The sequence below is a fragment of the Callionymus lyra genome, chromosome 12 (genome assembly GCF_982586985.1).
Source record: "Callionymus lyra chromosome 12, fCalLyr1.hap1.1, whole genome shotgun sequence".
Classification (NCBI taxonomy): Eukaryota; Metazoa; Chordata; class Actinopteri; order Syngnathiformes; family Callionymidae; genus Callionymus; species Callionymus lyra.
The window spans coordinates 12231834-12251056 of NC_141829.1; the positions used below are offsets into that span (position 1 = coordinate 12231834).

Here is a 19223-nt window from a genome sequence, read left to right on the forward strand (position 1 = left end):
ATTCTGAATGTTAATCTTTGTATCCCTTTTCTTTGCGTTATTTCCTTTTATCCATCCTTTATATTCCCTTGCACTTGTTCTTTCTTAGGAGATCTCCAGAGGAATTTATAAAAGAATTTATATCTATGAACTAAGCCTCAAACAATAAAAAGACAATATCAAAATCATACTTCTTGTTAAATAAATGTAGATTTTGTTGGACTGCTTAAAATGTTGGCACTTTGTGTGATTAGGTTTGGCTAAAATATGACACTTTTGTTCATTAATGACACGTCCATGTCTTACTGAAAGTTCTGCAAATCTCCCAAAAGATGATTTAGGTGTGCAATAGGTTTCCTGGTGGTTGAAAAAGTACATTTCTTCATGTAGAAAAGATGGACGTGATGTTTCCTGCTCCCCTTGTTTCAAAAATGTTGTGGAAAATCTTCCTTCTTCTGATCAAACCTGCTCTGACGCCCATCAGCGTTGACGTTCCTCGTTGTTCTCGTCGTCAGCGTCCTACAAAGTGCTTAAAGATCCATCACACATGCTAATTGGTGGGAACCGAGCAGAAGAAAGCTGCCGGGGGACTCGAGTGTCTCGCCGAATTAGTGGCCCTGCTTTGTTCACCAGGGTCAATAATTAAAGGTCTGAGCCTCCTTTTTTTATCTAGAACGCCACATGAAAATCTCAGAATTCTCTTTCTTTTGAAAGTGGTACCATATGCACAGTAACATATTTGAGTTTCAAGTTTAGTTGTTCTTTTTTTTTTCGTCACCCCACACGTAGGTATTATTTGTGATATCTTTCCTGGACAGCAGGGTAAGCAAATGTAACCCCCCCCAATTCAAGTCTTACCTGTTATGAAGTTGGTTCTGTATATAAATATTCTAATAAAATACAATTTATCTCTCTCTTCTAGTCTAACAAAAAGGCAGTATATTATCCAGAATAAACTCTCTGATGGCAATAATGTGGTAATACAAATAATATCTATACAAAAGTTAGCCTATGTTTAGTTATTCCTCAAAACAATGTCTTTTATTGAGATTAATACCAAAATATATAAGTCGCTACATAACGATAGGATTTTAAAAACAATCTCCTATGAATGAAAATCACTAGACTGGTCTCGAACCCGGAATTATTAAGATTAAGTTAACTTAGTATTTTTAATTTTTTTAATTATTAATATTGGGTTTTTATTTTAGACTATTGTATTGTACTTTTGTCATTTAAGTGAGTACTTATTGCCCCTCAAAAATATTTGAGTGAATATAAAAATATATTTTTTGGGGAAAAATAAGCTTCTATAACGGATTAATTATTATAAAATGCAATATTAAAATATGTTAATTATTTTACACATTTTTATTTTATACTTTTGGTTCCTTTCTTTTTGCTAAACGGCCCCTACTCTAGAGCCACTGTATATAATGTGGCCCCTCAGGAAATGTAATCTCACACTAGACAGTATGTTTGAATTGAGTTTTTCCTACTTAAAGGACGAAAAAGAAAGGATGCAAGTGTCTCTAAAGCAACCCTGGAATAATCAATGAGCACATTTAGCTCACAAATGTAATTAGTATTGATGAGGCTGATCATCTGAAGCATCAGCTCAACATGATCTGGACGTAAACAGGAAAAGAACCGAGACAAAGACGAGTGGAAACGGCAGTTATTTAGTCTTTATTTGTCATCATCCACCTCTATAGCTTGATTTCCCTGAGCAGCGCACACACCGTAAAAGACAATATATAGATGAGGTTGGCGATGTTTAATCTTGGGTTTAGTTAAATAGGTTTTACATCATTAAAAAGAATGCATTAAAAGTGTGACTGTAGTTCGGTCGCCCTGTTGGCTGCCAACCCAGTTTCAGCAGCAAGTCTATATTTAGCTTGGATCACGAAGATTATCTCCGTCTCTTCAGAAAGTGATGCCGTGGATGCAGAGAAGAAGGTCTCAGTATCCGACCCAGCAAGTGTGGTGTGGCTTCCCGGCGCGAAGGCTTCTTTCGAAAAATGACACTTTACAGCTTCTATCGGGTCTCGTGCACACTCTTCCTGTCGAAAATCAACCTCGCCCACGGCATCCTGCTCAACGCTCGACGGTTACAAGCATCCTGTGTTGGGTTCTCAGATCGTTCAGAGACGTTCTGGTGACGTCTCTTCTTCTGTTTGACTCTCTCACTGTTGCTTCCTCCTCTTGTAGTTTTGTTGCAGTTATTGTCGCTGTCTGAAAATGTCTCAGGTTAACCAAGGGTAGTGTCTACTTGGTCGTAAGGCGAGGATGATATTAAGGGAGGGAATTTTTTTTTACAGGGATGACATTTATTACAACAATTTTAAATGGAAGCTTTTAACCAAATATAAAGTTCTTCACTGAAATTAAATACTGAATATTTCTACTCTAAAAAAGAAAAGGAAAAACCATGTGACAATTATACTATGAATTTACTGTATGAAACAGAATTACTAAGTTTAGAAGAAAGAACAAAATAATTTGGAGCCCATATATATAATTTTTAATTTGTTGTTGCGCAATAACAATATATACTCGTGTTTTCATGGAAACTATTTTTTTGGAGTGATTTCTTTTTTTTTAAATTTACAAAATAGATGAACCAAAATTCATGTTGAATTACACAACATTTTAAATGTATTTTTCTTAGTTATGAAATATCCACACAAATTTTTGTAAATATCTTTTTAATAATTCAAATGTTAATCCTTAATTAATTATGTCACTTGTGGTTTTTAATCATCTGAAACAATTATGTATTTATATACAGTATACAGATGACGTAAGGTTGTCTACAGTATTCGGTGCTGAAGGTTGGAATACTTGATCCGAGTCGCCGTTTATGATTTGAAAAATCGTGTTGATACAAATGTGACCTTAATGCTGTCCCTTCTTTAATATCTTTAAACAGTTTTCAAACTGTGCATCGGTTGTTTTTACATTTTGAATATTGTTTTTTCCATAAGATTTAGTATTCGAATCCAATGACATAGCTTTTCTTACCATTGGTACTTTCTTTCTCCTCAGCAGTATGTATTTAAAAAAAAAAAAAAATTTGGAAGAATTTACTTGAGGATTTGTAGTATCTTAATAAAAATAAATGTATAATGAAAAGAAAAAATAGTGGTGCAAACACATGTACATTTAAAAAAATAAACGATACAAGTTTTCAGATGGTTAAAACAGAGGTGTTATAATGAACATAATGAGCCGTGGAGGTGAAAACACAACTTTCCTCTACAGCTGTGTCTTTATTTCACACCTAAAGGCTGTGACTCACTGATGTTAAAATCATTCAAGCGCTTGATTCAACTATTTGTGTTCATGTTTCCCAACATTTCTGTTACAAAAGTAAATAAATCGAGGTCAACTCGTGGATTTTTTAAGACATGTTTTGTGTCACACATGTGAAATAACTGTCAAGTGACCGAGTCGGTTAATGATGCGTTTGAATTACCGCCTCGACAAATGGAGGCAATAACTTACCTCCTATTGACAAGGTGAGGGAGAAACGCACACAGCTGATGCTTATCGTGCGGTTACATCTGTTGCTCGTAACCGTAGCGATCTTCCTCATCTCGCTCCGTCACGGGCGCTTCTCTTTGTTGTGCACTGAGCTGACGTCACCGTCGCCCCGGCAACCGCGGGAGCCAAACAGAATCCCTCTCTGCGTCGAGGGGAGGCCCCCAGGACGCTTGAGTGGCACGTGCAAAGAAAGTAAACACAGATCGGGGCTCCGGCGTGTGATTGACACGACTAAAAGGCCAATTATCACGAGCCGCGGGCGGCAAACAAGTTAGTCCAGGGGTGAAGACAGCGGTGACGCGAGAAGGGACTGATGTTCGGGGGAAAAGTCACAGCAGGGAGTCGTAATGGAAGCATAGGAACATTATCAACATTTTTGTGTCGTACAAACAATCTTGAATGATGGGAAAATAGATTTGTCTTTTAATTTTTTAATGACCAAAGATACATCCCGATCTCAATGTGTTTTTTATGTAAGTAAATAAGTAAGTAATTTGTATTTATATAGCGCTTTTCCAGACCAGGGTCACAAAGCGCTTAAACAATCAAAAGAATATTCAATAAAGTATATATTTTAAAGGTCAAGACAACACTTAGAACAACACAGGAGTTCCAGGAAGTCAATGAAAAACACAAATAAAACGTCTTAATATGTTTCTTGAAAGCGCAAAGAGAGATGATTAAATAACAAAGGGATGCAATATAGATAGATAGATCAACTTTAGCTATTAATATATCTGTAATTTATCTGTTTACATTTATATTTATCGCATTATTCTTTTCCCATGATACTGTCAAGATATTCAACAGCACTGTATACATTTTCTTTTTGAAATGGCTAGTAAATCATCATATTTCATGTTACTATAGTTTATGGTTTATAGTTCATATTGTGTTTGTAAAATAAAATAATTCTATTTCTTACAATTAAGTACAACTATTTATGTTGTTTGTTCATGTTTGTGTTGCATTTAAGCTTCCGGTCACTAGATGGCAGCAGTCATTACGTTCTTCGCAGTATAAGAACATTGAAATCCCGCGAAATCCCGGTGATGACTGAGAATGAGAGGATACAGTCGACTCCCGCAGCTTTTAAAGCTGATGTTTGGACATATTTTGGTTTCAAAACAAATGAAAGCAGTTGCGACTTTGTCAAGAGTCATGTGGTCTGTAAATTCTGCAACACCAGAGTCAAGTACTCGACAATACTACACATATATCCTTGTTGCTACAGTATCACGATATATATCATATTTTCTCCCCTGCATCGTGATATGAAACGTATCGCCAGATTCACATCCTACTCTTCAGGACATATTTAAGATAAAATCTTAATCTTAAAGGAAGTTTTCGTCAATATTTAGTCAGATATTAAGTCAAACATACTGGAGGACTTGGATGCGTGTTTGATGAAGGAGGATCAAGATGGAGAAAATTAGGATTGATTCTTTTTACAGTTCCGTCAATAAGCATCGTGTTTAAAGATTTTTTTCCCTTGTGAGATTCAGTTCGAAACGCCTGACGTAACATGATGAACCATTTGGAGCTACAGTGTCAAACACTGTCACGCAAGTGGAAACAATTTAAGACGAAGTCCGAGTGATGGGTCAGACAAAGTTTCTTGTTATTAAAAGATTTGTAAGATAAAATATGCATCAGGCAAGAATCACAATTCAATTATTTTGTTTTAATTTCCGAAGTCTGATTTGAGAATATAACATCTAACTTCTGCAATTTATTTCTTCAAATGTATTTCCAGTTCCCACCATTTATTGCATTCCTTTCCATTTTAATCAGTGTTTAAGATTTTTCCCTGATAAATAAATCAATGGAATCTACTTTCGACAAACATGGATTTTTAACTTGCATTGGAAATAATCGACTTTTAAGGGCTTTTTAAAACATGGGGCCCTTTTTTTTCGTTAACTTGACTGAAACAAGCGTCTTAATGTGTCGTGGGCTAATGTTACTTCAGAAGAAATACCATCTTTAAAAAAAACACAACACCTTTCAAATAGTAATTATCAATACAACATATTTAATTAATTTATTATTAACAAATGCTTCACAGACCAAAACTGGCGACCAGAACGGGGGTTGGGAATCTTAAAACTACAATTGAACAGACACTGACAATGCCTGCAGTTAATACAAAACTGCAGCGAGAATTCTGAGCAGCTCTAGTAGGAGAACTCACATTTCCCTGATTCCTTAAAACTCTGCATTGACTGCCAGTTTCTTTCAGGATTCATTTCCATCAGTCATCTGATCCATCCTTACATCCCAGCTCGGGCTCTTGGGTCTGTGGATCAAAAAATGCTGATGGTTCCTTCCACTCTCTGTGTTTGATGGATCTACTGACTCCTTCTAGAAACATCTTTTTATTTGTGCTTTCCCCTGATTTTCTGGGACTCCTGTGTTTGTCTTATGTTGTCTTGGCCTTTTAGAGTTTTTAAATTTGTATTTTTAACTGTGTATTGCTTTTGATTGTTCAAGTGCTTTGTGACCCTGGTCTAGAAAGAGGCTTTACTAATAACTATCACTTACTTATATTGGTTTTAAACTCTTGCCGGCCACATTGAAACCTTCCGTGGGCTGCATTCTGCCTGCGGTGCTCGTGTTAGCAAAGATTTTCATGTGAAGTCGATCGTGTTTTTTGTCTTCAACCGATAAATGTGGTAAATTCTGCTGACGTCCTCTTCTGACCTCCCTCTGTTTCTCTGTGCTCTGTCTCTCCAGGTCAGAGACGGTCGCCGTCCTCTTCGACCCGCTGAAGAATAAAATACCCTCTGAGTCATCAGCCTTTGTCGGAATTTAACATCATTGTGCGACGTTGGATCAACGCAATCTGATGTTGGTTCCTTTTTTCCCGGCCTCATTATCTAAGACACTATAAAGGACTTTTTTTTTTAACCTCTCGTCATATGGGACCTTTTAAAAGACAGCGATGTTGTCCCTGAGAATCTTCTCCGTGGTTTCGCATCCCAACTCGACGCAAGGATAACCATCGAGCAACAGGACTTCCCGGGACTCGTGGTGGAGGATCCCGACAGCATGGGGGACGGCAGCTGGGTGTGTTTGAGCCCGGCAGAGTTCAGCCAGCTGCAGCAGTACAGCGAGTGTGAGTCTCATACGTATGAATTTATCCAGCCGTAGTTTGTACAAACAAGTCTGCGGTGTGCATTTGCTCAGACGTACGTATCTCAGATTGTGCTGTTTTTAGTTTGTGAAGATGTGAGGCAGGGTCCGAGTGATGCATCGTCATAATTGGCATTTTTTTCCTAAGAAAATATGCTGATATTTGAAATGTCAACATTGTGATCCTGGGAAGCGGGGAATGGGATCACCACCGAAGAAATGCATCGCCTACCGAATATGGGTATAAAGATGGCATCCCTGATGGGATTTCAAGAGCATTATTGGCAAATTAAATAGTGAAAACTATTTATAAAGTATTTTTATTAATCAAGTTATTATTATTAAGACTCAGGGAGGTGTCAAAAGCAAAATATGAACAGGAGTTGTTAACCTAAGTGCATCTTTTTGACTAAATACAGTATATCATAGAGATGATTTTCAGTAATGAAACTATTATTATAGAAAAAAAAAGATGTTGTTGTCATTCCTTATGAATAATACTTAAACACAAACTTGCACATTGGCATAAAGTCTTCAAAACATAGGAGACACACACGTACAGAACAACATCGTCAGCATACTATCAAATAAACATAGATTTAATTACACAAACATCTTGTTGTAACCAGTCCAGAGCTCTTGCTGATTCAGCTTTATGTTGAGATGTTTTTTTATACACTTAATTTGAGTTTTTTTGAAGGTCATGCTACTGTATTTTTACTCTTTTCTATCTGAACATTGGTCCATGAATATAATTTGACTACTTAATAAGCACAAATGTAAAAATTCAAGATAAAAACAAACTAATAAAGTAATAGAATTATACTTAATGTAGCTTACTTTAGTATTTTCCACTTAATATTTTCTTATGTTTATTACAAACGGATTGATTTCAAGCAGCTGTTTATAGCGTGATAAGTCTTCATTAAACGTAATGGTTATAAATGAATGCAATCCTCAGTGAATGATGGCGCCTCCGCGTCTCTGATGATAACTGCATTACAACATGATGATTTCCCTCCTAAAGGTCACTAATAGACGGCAGGATGAGCCTTGTGGCCTGCAACTTCATTTGCTAGTCAAAGGAGCAACTATCCCCCGTCCTGGTGGACTCTTCACAACACTACAAGTAGAATTGCACGCTAATGTCTCGTATGGAATCGGAGTATAATGCATAAATCATCCGACGTCGGGCGAGGGAAACCCATTAACAGGGAGCGCTCTAATGATCCAAGAGAGTCCACGAGATGGACGTTAAGATGGAGGCTTTATCTGCTTTCAGGCCTTAATTGGCGTCCTTGTCCACGGAAGCATATTTTATAATGGGGTCCTATTTAATTTGCATTTGTAAAAACGTATAGCCAGAATGTAATTTTTATTTGTGAGCAGGCACAGATGTCTCAGCAGGGAGAGCTGGACGACATTATCTCCCAAGTTCAATTTATCCTATTTTCTTTCTGCGACTATGGGTTGTATTATGTTGATAGATTACCAGGCAAAAAGCCAAAATATATATATTTTAAAATCTTGTGAAGGCTTTCTGAATCAAAATCAAAATAATTTATCCACTTATCACAGCAAAGTAGATTAATTTTTAATTTGGGACCCATAAAGATTATAAAGATAAGATCATAAAAAAATATTATCGATGTCTACAATTATAATTAAACTTTAATAACAGTAAAAATGATGTCAAATTAATTACATTTGTTTTGGGAAAACACAAAGATAATTACGATAAATGGAGCCTCCAAAAATGAACCCATCATCATCAGGCTTTAGCTTCCTGTAAACTGGAGTTTGGTAAATATACATTTGTTTTCAATCAATATCTGTATGTTTTTGGACCGGAGTACCCTGAGTACATTTTAGCATGTGTCCTCAAAAAAATAACAAATATTTCAAATAACTTTCCAAAGTTCTAAATAATTTTGGATCATTTCCTCAATCAAGTTAGCGGAGCTGAAAATCACCCCGTGGAAAATTGTAATGGAAAAACTACAATAGTATTTAGTCAAACAAGTCTGCGCCACCAGAACCAGAGTCAAATGTTAAGCTAGTGGACACTTTCATCAGCTGTTCTGGAAGTTACGTTAAATTCAAAAAGTCACAAGTGGAACGTTTAATCTCTAAAATGTAGTTTAATAATAAGAGTATCTCAGTTTTAAAATGAATTGTTTTAAATACGAGGTGTTGGAACAGGTTTTGGAAGTTTAAAATAATAAATGTAAAGTAGTACACTAGTATGAACATTAAAGAAAATGTATGGTAAAACATAACTCGGATAAGACTAGATAGACTTTATTAATCCATCTGGAGATCTCTTTCGGGAAATTTGGTTTCCAGTACACAGCAGACGATGGTTTCAAAAAAACAGGAAAAAGTGCAAGGGATGACCAAGTGCAAATATAATGCAAGGAAAAGGATTTACCACTAATTACATTTTGCAGTAATCTCATTCCATCGCAACTAAAACAGTGTTTTAGGAAAGATTAAAATTCTTCTGTATACTAAGAGAGTGAGGCATTATCATGGAAGTAAGTAAGAAATATATTAATATACGGATAATCACAGAAACGCGTCCGTAAAGAAACCTGAGGTCTTTACATTTCAATCCAGTTCTGTCAGCTCGTTGGATGTAGATATTGATCTTGCTACTTTACGCCGACTACGCAAGTTTAAAGAGTAGAAATACTGGCCAACTGTGTCTGACTTGTAGCTTTCTGGGTGCATGACCTGTTAACGTATCAAATTCCTCGTTTCCCGGTCGTGGTTGTGACGTTTGACTCCTCTGTTTCTGGCTTTATATTTCTCCTACAGCCAACAAAAAGACACCGATCAGTGACTCTAATAAATCCTAGTTTGTCCGAAGTAGCTGAGACAGGCAGTGACTGTCCTAAGTAAGGCCGGTTACCCCATTAGGGTAGTTGGTGTATGGTTTGTTAAATGCTTTTGCTCTTTTAACATAAAAATATACTTCGATTTCCAACTTTCCACGATAGATTTAGTTACAACGCACATGATAAGCTTGTGAATGAATGGGCCTGAAGAGATACTGAAGCTTGTGTGTGACCTTGTCGCTGAAGGTTCCATCTCTTCATTTACTGAACATATTAAACAGGACAGATAACTCCTCCCTCACCTTGACAGCACTGTAGTATGTTCAGTATTGTTGCCGATCATTTAGTCTCTGAGGAATGACGGACATGTGAAGGGTGTTTCCAAAACATCACTGTCAGGAAAAGTATCATCTTACTAGATTTAAGATTTATTGTTTAAACTGTCAGGATAATTGTACATACCAGTAGTACAATAGATCAATTTAGATCAATAAATATACTTTAATTGAAGGGTATTTTATTACTTAATGTACAATACTTTGGATTGTAATGTGTAGATAAATATAATTTGTGAATATAGAAAACTTAAGTTGTGATCATGAAGAAAAAAAAGGACAGTTTTGAAGCCGATGCATTAAAATCATTGTTTTTATTTACTCTCTAGACTCAACGAAGAAGCTCAAGGATGTGCTGGAGGAGTTTCACGGCGAAGGAGTGTTGTCAAAGTACAATCCGGAGCAGGTGAGTCAAGGGGAAATATTGGTATTTACGAACATTAATCAACGAATATTTGAGCAGAGTGAAGAAATAAACGTGTTTGCTTTAAACATGTTCTTGGTTAGTGGTCAAAATGTGTGTTAATGTTGGTTATTTAGATTCAGTAATGATCCAAAATCTAGAATCAAATTAGAAAGAAGCATAGAACTGGCATTTCTTTAAGTGAGCATTTATAAATTTGTAGTGCATTTAGCAACATTATACTATTATCACCCCTGCAAGCCATAAAAGTAGATATATTTTGAGAGTATTAGAAAGGTGGTCATAATGTTACGGTGAACAATTGGTTTGTTTAAATAATTAGAAAGAGGAGAGTTCAAATCTTTCTAACAGCAGGATTAGAAAAGTGCCATAAATTACATGTCTTGCCTCCTATTACTGACTCCAAGATCATCTCACCGACGCTATCTTTGACAAGTTTCATCACAAGCTTCACACGACTGCTGTGAGACAAACAACTTCCAGTGTCAGAAAAGATGCTGTCATCAGTCGGAGGAGCTGTGATCAATGATAATGGGATGCCACATGCGTCAGTAGATGCTTTTTTTTGCGATGATCACTCATCATTTCTCCCGCTGTTGTCGTATCATTCCTACTCGTCGGATCTTAGAAGAGTCGCCGAGCGTGTTTTAATATCTGTCTTTCCCTGGTGTATTTGCCATGACATCACCGTGGCCCTGGCTCCCGAGAAACCAGACGAAGATGTCCACGTGCTCCGTCTGGAACCGGTAACCTGGCGCCACAATAGACGACTTCGCTTCTCTTGGGCCGTTCATCACGGCGTGCGTTCATGTGCCGCTAATGACTCATGAGTCTGTCGTGGAATCCACTTAGCCGACTGGTTTTTGCTCCATTTCCACTCATCGCCCGGATAAGTGGACCACACAAAAGTGGATGGATGGGAAACGCTACTGCACGGTGGCAACGTTGGGTTTCTCATTTGCGTACCAAACAACAAACAATCGTAAGCTTTTATAATCGGACTGATGAGAGACAGACGCTGTTCATTACGCCCACTTGACTTTCTCATTAGACTAAATAAGTTTACCCACACGTACTCGACAGCACACGATGTTATTTCTCTTCCTCCTGCATTACAGATGGCAAAAACATTTCAATATAATGTCAAGTTTTTTAATTTACTGATAGTTTTTTATCATCGAAACCAACTATAGTCAACTATCATCTCTTTTAGATTTAGAATTACTCTATTGTTTGGAGCTTTTCAACTAAAATAGTTTCTATAAACAACGCAGTAGTTTTGTCAGCTTATCATATTTGAACACTTTAAAATCATAAGTTTCAGATTATCAAAATATAAGGCTTTTTAATATTTTTTTTGGTTTATTACCATTTGTTTTTTGTCTGAAAATACCATTTGGACGTCAATACACACTTATAAATAAATAATCAAATAACTGTTGAAACAAATTTGACGGGGACACCATAAACCTAATAACTTGGCAAACTGACTCTTCTTGCTAGAACTATAAATATCTGCTTATACTCCTTACAAAGGAGGTCGAGGGCCAAATTAAACAAGAACTTACTATAGAGAAAATAAGAATCTAATGTCATATGGTTATTTCTATATATATATATTTCCATATCGACTCAATCTATCTTGATAACCTAGTGGTTGTTCTCCTATATGTAAAATTCAATTCCTTCCCTTTAACAGTCAGTTTTACTCCTAGATAATTTTTGTTACTCACCTTATCTTAAACCCTGATGGCGTTATATCAACATGACCATCGGGCATCAGTTACCAGAAGACCAAAAATCAACTCAGATTTTGGTGCTTCGTTTCAGTTTCGGTTCCTTTTCTTTTAAACCGTCCTGAAGAATCTGTTCATGACATTAAAAAACAAATGCATTCATCCAGACCAATGGTAGAGGCGTTTGTCGCCCCTGTTTCTGAAGAGAACTTCAAGTCTATTTATGGCTTCCTCTCTCCTGAATTTGCCTTGAATAGCCCACAATGTGACAGAACATGACAAAAGACAAAGTCGTTTATAATTGAAACAACTTTAAAGTTTAAATACTGCCAAAGCTTAAACACTTTCCTTGCAAAGCAGTGTTTTCCATTCCTGAAGCCTCTTTATGGACACTATTGAAGGACCTAGTTTGGTTGAAAACGAATGATTCCTATCCCTTCCTGGAACCATTAAACTCAGTCTAAGATGAACAGTCGTGTACATTCATCAAGATATTTAACATTAATCATCATTATTTGTTTAGCATTCTTACATTCACAACCAAAAAATGGCATTTTCGTTGGCAAGCTAACATAGTTGAGGCGTGCAGGCGTCACTTTGGAGGTTTGTGATCCAGACTGGACAGAAGAACCTCAATCGTTCTTCCGTCAAATGTCAAAAGAAAGTCAATCAAATCACTCTGGCAGCCCTTGAGAAAGGAAAACGACTAAATGAAGCGTGGCGATGTATCACAGCTGCTCTCCGCAGCCTTGAACGCGAGCCCACTCGCAGAGAAAAGTAATCACAAGTGAGGAAAATTCTCTTCAAGGTTGAGAATTTCCTCACATTCCTTTCAGCCACCTTTACTTTCATGACGATTCATAATAAATCAAACTCTGTGTTTGGGGTTTTTCAGTGTATTTGTGTTTTGAGAGAGGATGTTGGATGGTTTTAGGTTGTGGTTTTTTTCTCAATCTGACATTTAAAAACCTCAACATTTGTTTGGCCTAATAAGGAGAGTAATATCAGGCAGGCTTTTAGGGCCTCTCCGGGTTTGGGTCCACAGTGTTTAGTTGCAGGAGGATTCTAATCACGGTGTTTTATGATTGATGTCACCGAGTCATATTTCCATACTCGGTGCTTGTTAGCTTATGGTTCCTGTTTTCTCAGAGTTGTTTAACCAACATGGTCGTGTCCTAAACGTTTATTCTGTGAGAAGGTTTAATAAAAAGACACTCCATGCATTTGCAGGCACAAATCCCTATTGATATCCTTTTATATTTATATTTCCATCTCTACCATCCATAAGTGTAATACTCCTTTTGAGTGATAACACATCCTTTTATTTCAAAACATTTTTTTCTGTCTTTAAAATGTCCTCAATTGTATGTATGGTGGTAAAATTAAACATTCTTGTAGCACAATTATACCACTCTCTAAGCTAGCAAGTAAATCTCAAAACTATTGTAAGGTTAAAGGTCATCCCAACTCACCCAACTCTCACATGTTTCAAATGTTGAAGTCTTCCTCTCCAAGGTGCAGTAAGTCCCTCGTCATGACCATGTTTTGAACTCATTGCTTTATAAAGGTTCAAAATCTCAACGAACAAGAGGTTACAAGAGCAGAGCCCATTATTATGTAATAATGGCTTCCCTTGGAGGTGGAGACTTCCTGGATTGATGACGCTGTATTACAAACCTTGATGTTTGACCAATCACAGCAGAGTGGGTGTGGTTATGGTAAACAAGATTTCATCTCCAGAAAAACCAAGTGTTTTCAGTTGGCAGGGCAAAAGATAAATAATAAAAAAAGAAGATGATGATACAATAGAGGTGCAAAATCTATTTAAGACACACTTAAATCAACACATTAGTTGATCTTTAAGCTTAACAGACTCATTAAAAGGACAGTGTCTTTGAAAGAGCCAGACCATGTAAGCATAACGGGATGGTTGAACTGTGGGACGGGTATAAATAATAGTTTTATGAAAAGAATTGCACCTAAAAACACTATATATAAATATACAGTATATATATTGTTTAACATATTGTGTCAAGATCATAGATTAAAAAGAAAAACGTAAAATAAAGAATAACGAAAATAAAAGGTGAATTATCTTTGTGAAGGAAAAAGTGAGTTTCTAACACGGAACAAAATCAGAATGATTAAAAAAGGGAGGTAGCAGTAAAGGGGAATAGGGGTTATGACTGGTATGGGAGACGGAACAGGTGAGTCATTTGTAGAGGAGGAGAGAGTCATGGCGACAAGTCTAGTGAGTCTGCAGAAGGTGCAGCAGTTTGGGCAGGTTTTGAAGATCAGAAGAGCTGCTGCGTTCTGGACCAGAACCGGTGCGGACTCTTTGGCTCGAAAAAGACTCTGAAGTGTCTTCTGACTCCATCTCATTACACGTTCCACTCTGTACCCATTAGCTAACAATCTCTCTCTTTCCCCTTCACTGTTTCGATGGTTAACAGCAGCAAGATGTTCTCAACAAAGTAAGACTCAGTGCATGCTGTGTAGTGTATGTTTGAGCATGAACTCTGTCTCCAGGGACTGTGACATACGACCGATGCCAGGAGAGTCCGTCGACTACATCGCAAACATGCTTTTGAAGTCAGATTATTCATTTACAGCGGTTAGAAAAAGTCATAAAATGTGGTTTCCATGTTAAATGGCGGCGTTGAAGTCATCAGGAGGTCATCGATGCATTTGTGAAGTGAATCATCCGCCTCTCGCCTTGAACTCCTTCCTCTCCTGTCGTTCCTTGACCTCCCGTTTATCTTCTGTTGCAGCCCATAGACTATGAAGGCTTCCAGCTCTTCATGGCCACATACCTGGAGAACGACATCCCGGAGGATCTCTGTCAGCATCTGTTCACCTCCTTCAAGAGCAAGACGGGAGGATGCTCTCCCGATCCGTCTCGACCCGGAACCAGCCTGCTGGGTAAATGTCAAAGTCTCTCTTAAACAATGATCCTCAGAAAATAGTTGTTAATATCTGAGATTCACATGCTGGTCAAAGTACTTTGAGGATGAAATGTAACAGTCTTGGTGTAGTTTTAACTGTCAAATTCATCAAAGATGTCTCTGACAGTGGAAAAAAGAATTGACCTGAATCAATAGAAAACCTGTAAAGACTATGAATGCAACACGACTCTCAAATTACTTTAATTATTTAATTTAAAGTACATTATAAGGTGTTTTTTTTAACTATTGTGTTATTTCTGGGTCAAGGTGAATAACCTCCACCACTGCATATGTATTTATTTATTTATCAAGCCAGAGAGGTCATTCACCTCGACCCAGAGACGACACAAGGCATACCACAAACACATTCGTTTTCGGGCCTTCGGGTCACCTTGACCCAGACAAAAAAAAACAGGGGATAAACTTCTACAACTGCCAAATTTAAGACTCCTTTTTTTCACAATTAAACTGTCGCAAAAAAACTCGCAAAAACAAAAATATACACAGTCTTTTAGGACAAACAATCTTCATTGTTTTTAAATAATGTATTTTTTTTCTTTGATGCACATTATATAATAGTTCCAGTACCAAATGTTCTAATACTGTGGGGGGGCGATTTACTCTTACCATTTAATTGTGTAGGATTTTCCTTTTACATTGTTTACAAAATAATTTTTATTTTATCGTTACAAAATAAGATCTGCGCTGATATTTTATTTTTAGATCAATAGATACTCGAAGAAAAAATCCACTTTTGACCATAAATTCAACATGAGAGAAACGCACCTGAAACATAAGAAAATAGTGTCAAAAACATATAATTACAAAACAAAACATACAATTCAAAATATTAAAAAATAAAATTACAATAAATACCATTTGTGAAATTGTGTGTAGATATAAAATGTGGACAGATTATTTAGTAAAAAATCATTGAATAAAGACCCACAAGGCATCAGGTGACCGTGACGCAGAGAAAACATCAATCTTTTGCCTCGTAACGGCACAAACTCTCGGTTCCACGGCCACTTGCGTTTTCAAATACCATCTGTTTGAAGCAGCATTTAGCCCCGCGCGCCGCACAAATGTCATGCAAATTAACAAGGACACACACCCACATGCCGACTTGCAAATCGATTACACAGGAAATTTGACACACGGGCAGATGGACATCCCAACCTGACTGCAAGTCATCGCTTCAACAGCTCCGTGACGTACGACGACTCCGGGTGTCCCTGACGTTACACGATTTTCATGACGGGATCTTAATTCATTTAAAATGTAGATTTTTTTTTATGATCAAACGTTGAGTTTGTCCACTTATATATGGTGCAACAGAAGTGAACCAATCATTGGAGGTGATGCAGAAGTGGATCATTCACCTCCGGATCTATTTTTATCCGTCTGAAGAATAGAGAGTGACATTGGGTGAAGATAATGTCAGCCTGAGCTCCTCCTTGCGAGAGCGACTCGAGTCGTGACTCTGGAAATGTCGTCAGCTGATCAGACTCGAGGAGCGCTCGGTTACGGGTTCTATTTATGTACTTTCAAATATGAACTAACATCTTCTGACAGTCACCAAAGTGCTTTAATAGTCTTTTTTTGCATTAGTAGCTGCAGCATCACATCATGATCCGGGGCCTTTTTTTTTTCCTGGCCAGTTTCTTGCTAAAACAATCAGGTTGAGTGGTCCTCAGGTGTGAGTCGGTGCTGTTGCCGGTTTAAATCTGTGTGGACTGGATCAACTCCGGCTCTTTGGGACTAATTAGACGAGGGAGAATTTTAAAAACGTTTCTTCCTACGAGTGTAAAATACAATTTGTTACATGAAACCCACTTGACTCCATCGATATCCATAATTACTATCGTGTTTTAATTCTTATATTATTAAGTAAAAGACCCATTTAATGATGCTGTTGTTTTGTTTTTTTGTGCTCATGCTGACGTTTAGAAGACATTAAGGTCATCTTGGTTTATTATGTTGTAGTGATCCGGTCTGCACTGCCACCTAGTGGAAGAAAAGTCACATTTCTGCCTATTAACCAGCGATGTCATGGTCACGTGAAGGTCGATGTTTAAACAAAATGATCATCCTCCAGTCGTTTCATACAAATGAACTTTATAAACCAAAATGTATGGAGGTGCATTAGTGCCATCAGAATATTGAATGGTTGAGTTTAACATTTGAAATGTGGAAACTTGTTTTTGTTTAATTGAAATGTTGTCGTTTTAATCATTAAATTATTTATATATATATATATATATATATATATATATATATATATATAATAATTTGTATATTGTAATGTTGTATTTTTATTTTACATTGAATTTTAATTACTACTTAATTATTTTAAAATATACCTTCTTTTTTTTTTACACAAGTTTGATACTGAATTCCAGTAATTAAATAAGGTCAAGAGTTTACTGGCAAATCTATTTAATTGTATGGAAGTATATACTAAAACAATTGGATATAAAATATGTCAATATTATACCAATATTTCAAAATTTGTAGCCTTTTAAATTGGATATAAAAATATTGATATAATATTGCAATATTTAAAATCTAATTTAAAAGGCTACAAATTAATTGATATACTATCATACAAATTAAGTAACATTTGCAAGTAAACTTGTGACATCATCTTATTAACGACAGAACATTGAGATTCATTTCAAGTTTTATTATTGTATAATCCAGAGGGTTGAATCCAATTCCACATGTTGTCGGTCCTAAATCTTCTTCACTCATCCCTCTTTTATTTTTTTGTTCCGTCTTCCTGCATCTGCGGCTTCACACGTTGACTGCAGACATGCGATCTATCGATGCTGGTATTTCTATCCAGACCGAGGTGGCCTGTGCTCCCATCACAGGCAGCCGACTGAGCGGCCTCCAACACAGCGGTGATGACCTTCTCAGTGGACCAACATCTCTTGTTGGATTTGTGGCTTCTTTGTCATGTGTCTCTGTGTTGAAGCATCTATTTTAAATCTGCTTGTGAAACTTGGTCCGTCCTTGTGAGGCTTTAACTCGATGTATCTTGATTAATGTTGTGTCGTTGCTTCGTGCTCAGCAAATATTCAATCTCCATTTGCGTGGGATTGTTTGTAAAAGTCTTCTCCTGGTGTCAGGGATGAACGGGAAGAGCATCCTGTCAGCGATGGGTCGGCCCACGCCGGAGCACTCGGGGCTGATGAGCGGCGCCGGTACCGGGGCGACGACCTCGCCTTGCTCGTCCCGCTCGTCCTCGCAGCGATCGGGCGGCGGCGGCGGCTCTCACACACCAGGGGGCGCCCAGCGTTCTCCCTGCACCCAGGCCAAGACCTCAGACGGCAGCAGTAACGCTCTGACCGCCAACACTGGTCCCGCTAAAGTCCCGGTTCAGCCCAAACTCTCCCCAGGTGAGTCTTTGCCAAAATTATTTGCCAAAATTATTTTTGATTAATGGTTCCCCCCCATACACACAATAGCATACTGATGGGAGTAGGCCGCAACGCAGTTGAACCGTCTGAAGCAACTGAGGTAGTTAAATGTGTTGCTCAGGGACACAACGATACAGTAACATCCATAGTTAGGATTGGACCAACAACATCTTAGGCTGCAATCATAGTCATTATTTATGGAGCCATACAGCAAGAAGGTTGTAGGTTCAATTCCAGATTGAGGAAAGCGTCTTGAGTAAACATTGTTTTTTTCCGAGTAAACTTTTGTGTTCTCCCCAGTTTGCTTGGGTTCCCTCCAACATTTTTAAAACGTTAAGGGGGTTAAATGATAATTTTAAATTGTCCACAGGTGTGACTACTTGTGGCAGGTGAGCTGGTCCAGGTTTCTTTTGACCATTACGTGATAAGCCAAAGAAGATACATGAATATTATTAATGAATTATATTATTAAAACGGAAATAAGTATTTACATAACTTGGCTAATGTGATGTACTTACTCTAACTTAATTTATGATCACAACTAATAACATGTACATTTTCTTTCTCTTTTTTTTTTACCCTTGTGCTGTCTCGGGGTCAAGGTGACCCGAAGGCCCGAAAACAAATGTTTGTCGTATCCCTTCTGTAACGGTTTAGTTGGCAAGATGAACCAGAAGCAGAGGATAATACGTTAACAGGCTGGAGGTTAAAAAAAGACGGTTTAATAATCACACAAAACACGATTTAATACACAAAAGTACAAATCTCAGTCCAATAAAAAAACAGAAGTCAAAGAAGGTGTGGCTGCATTTAATCGAGAACTCAACAAAGGAAACAAAGCACTGAAAGGAAAAA

At 37.3% G+C, this 19223-nt stretch overlaps 1 protein-coding gene across 2 annotated transcripts in view; it reads left to right on the plus strand.

Moving 5' to 3' along the window:
- dgkg (diacylglycerol kinase, gamma) overlaps positions 1-19223 on the plus strand; it is a 90018-nt gene that overhangs the window by 13498 nt on the left and 57297 nt on the right. Inside the window, exons 3-7 of one of the 2 annotated variants that reach the window (XM_087804877.1) lie at positions 6265-6646; positions 10168-10244; positions 14770-14920; positions 17757-17849; positions 18078-18347. In XM_087804877.1, the coding sequence (XP_087661003.1) occupies positions 6580-6646; positions 10168-10244; positions 14770-14920; positions 17757-17849; positions 18078-18347 (658 nt within the window). In that variant the 5' untranslated portion in view covers positions 6265-6579. The remainder of the gene's footprint in view (positions 1-6264; positions 6647-10167; positions 10245-14769; positions 14921-17756; positions 17850-18077; positions 18348-19223) is intronic. The other variant, XM_087804878.1, reaches the window with a different exon arrangement.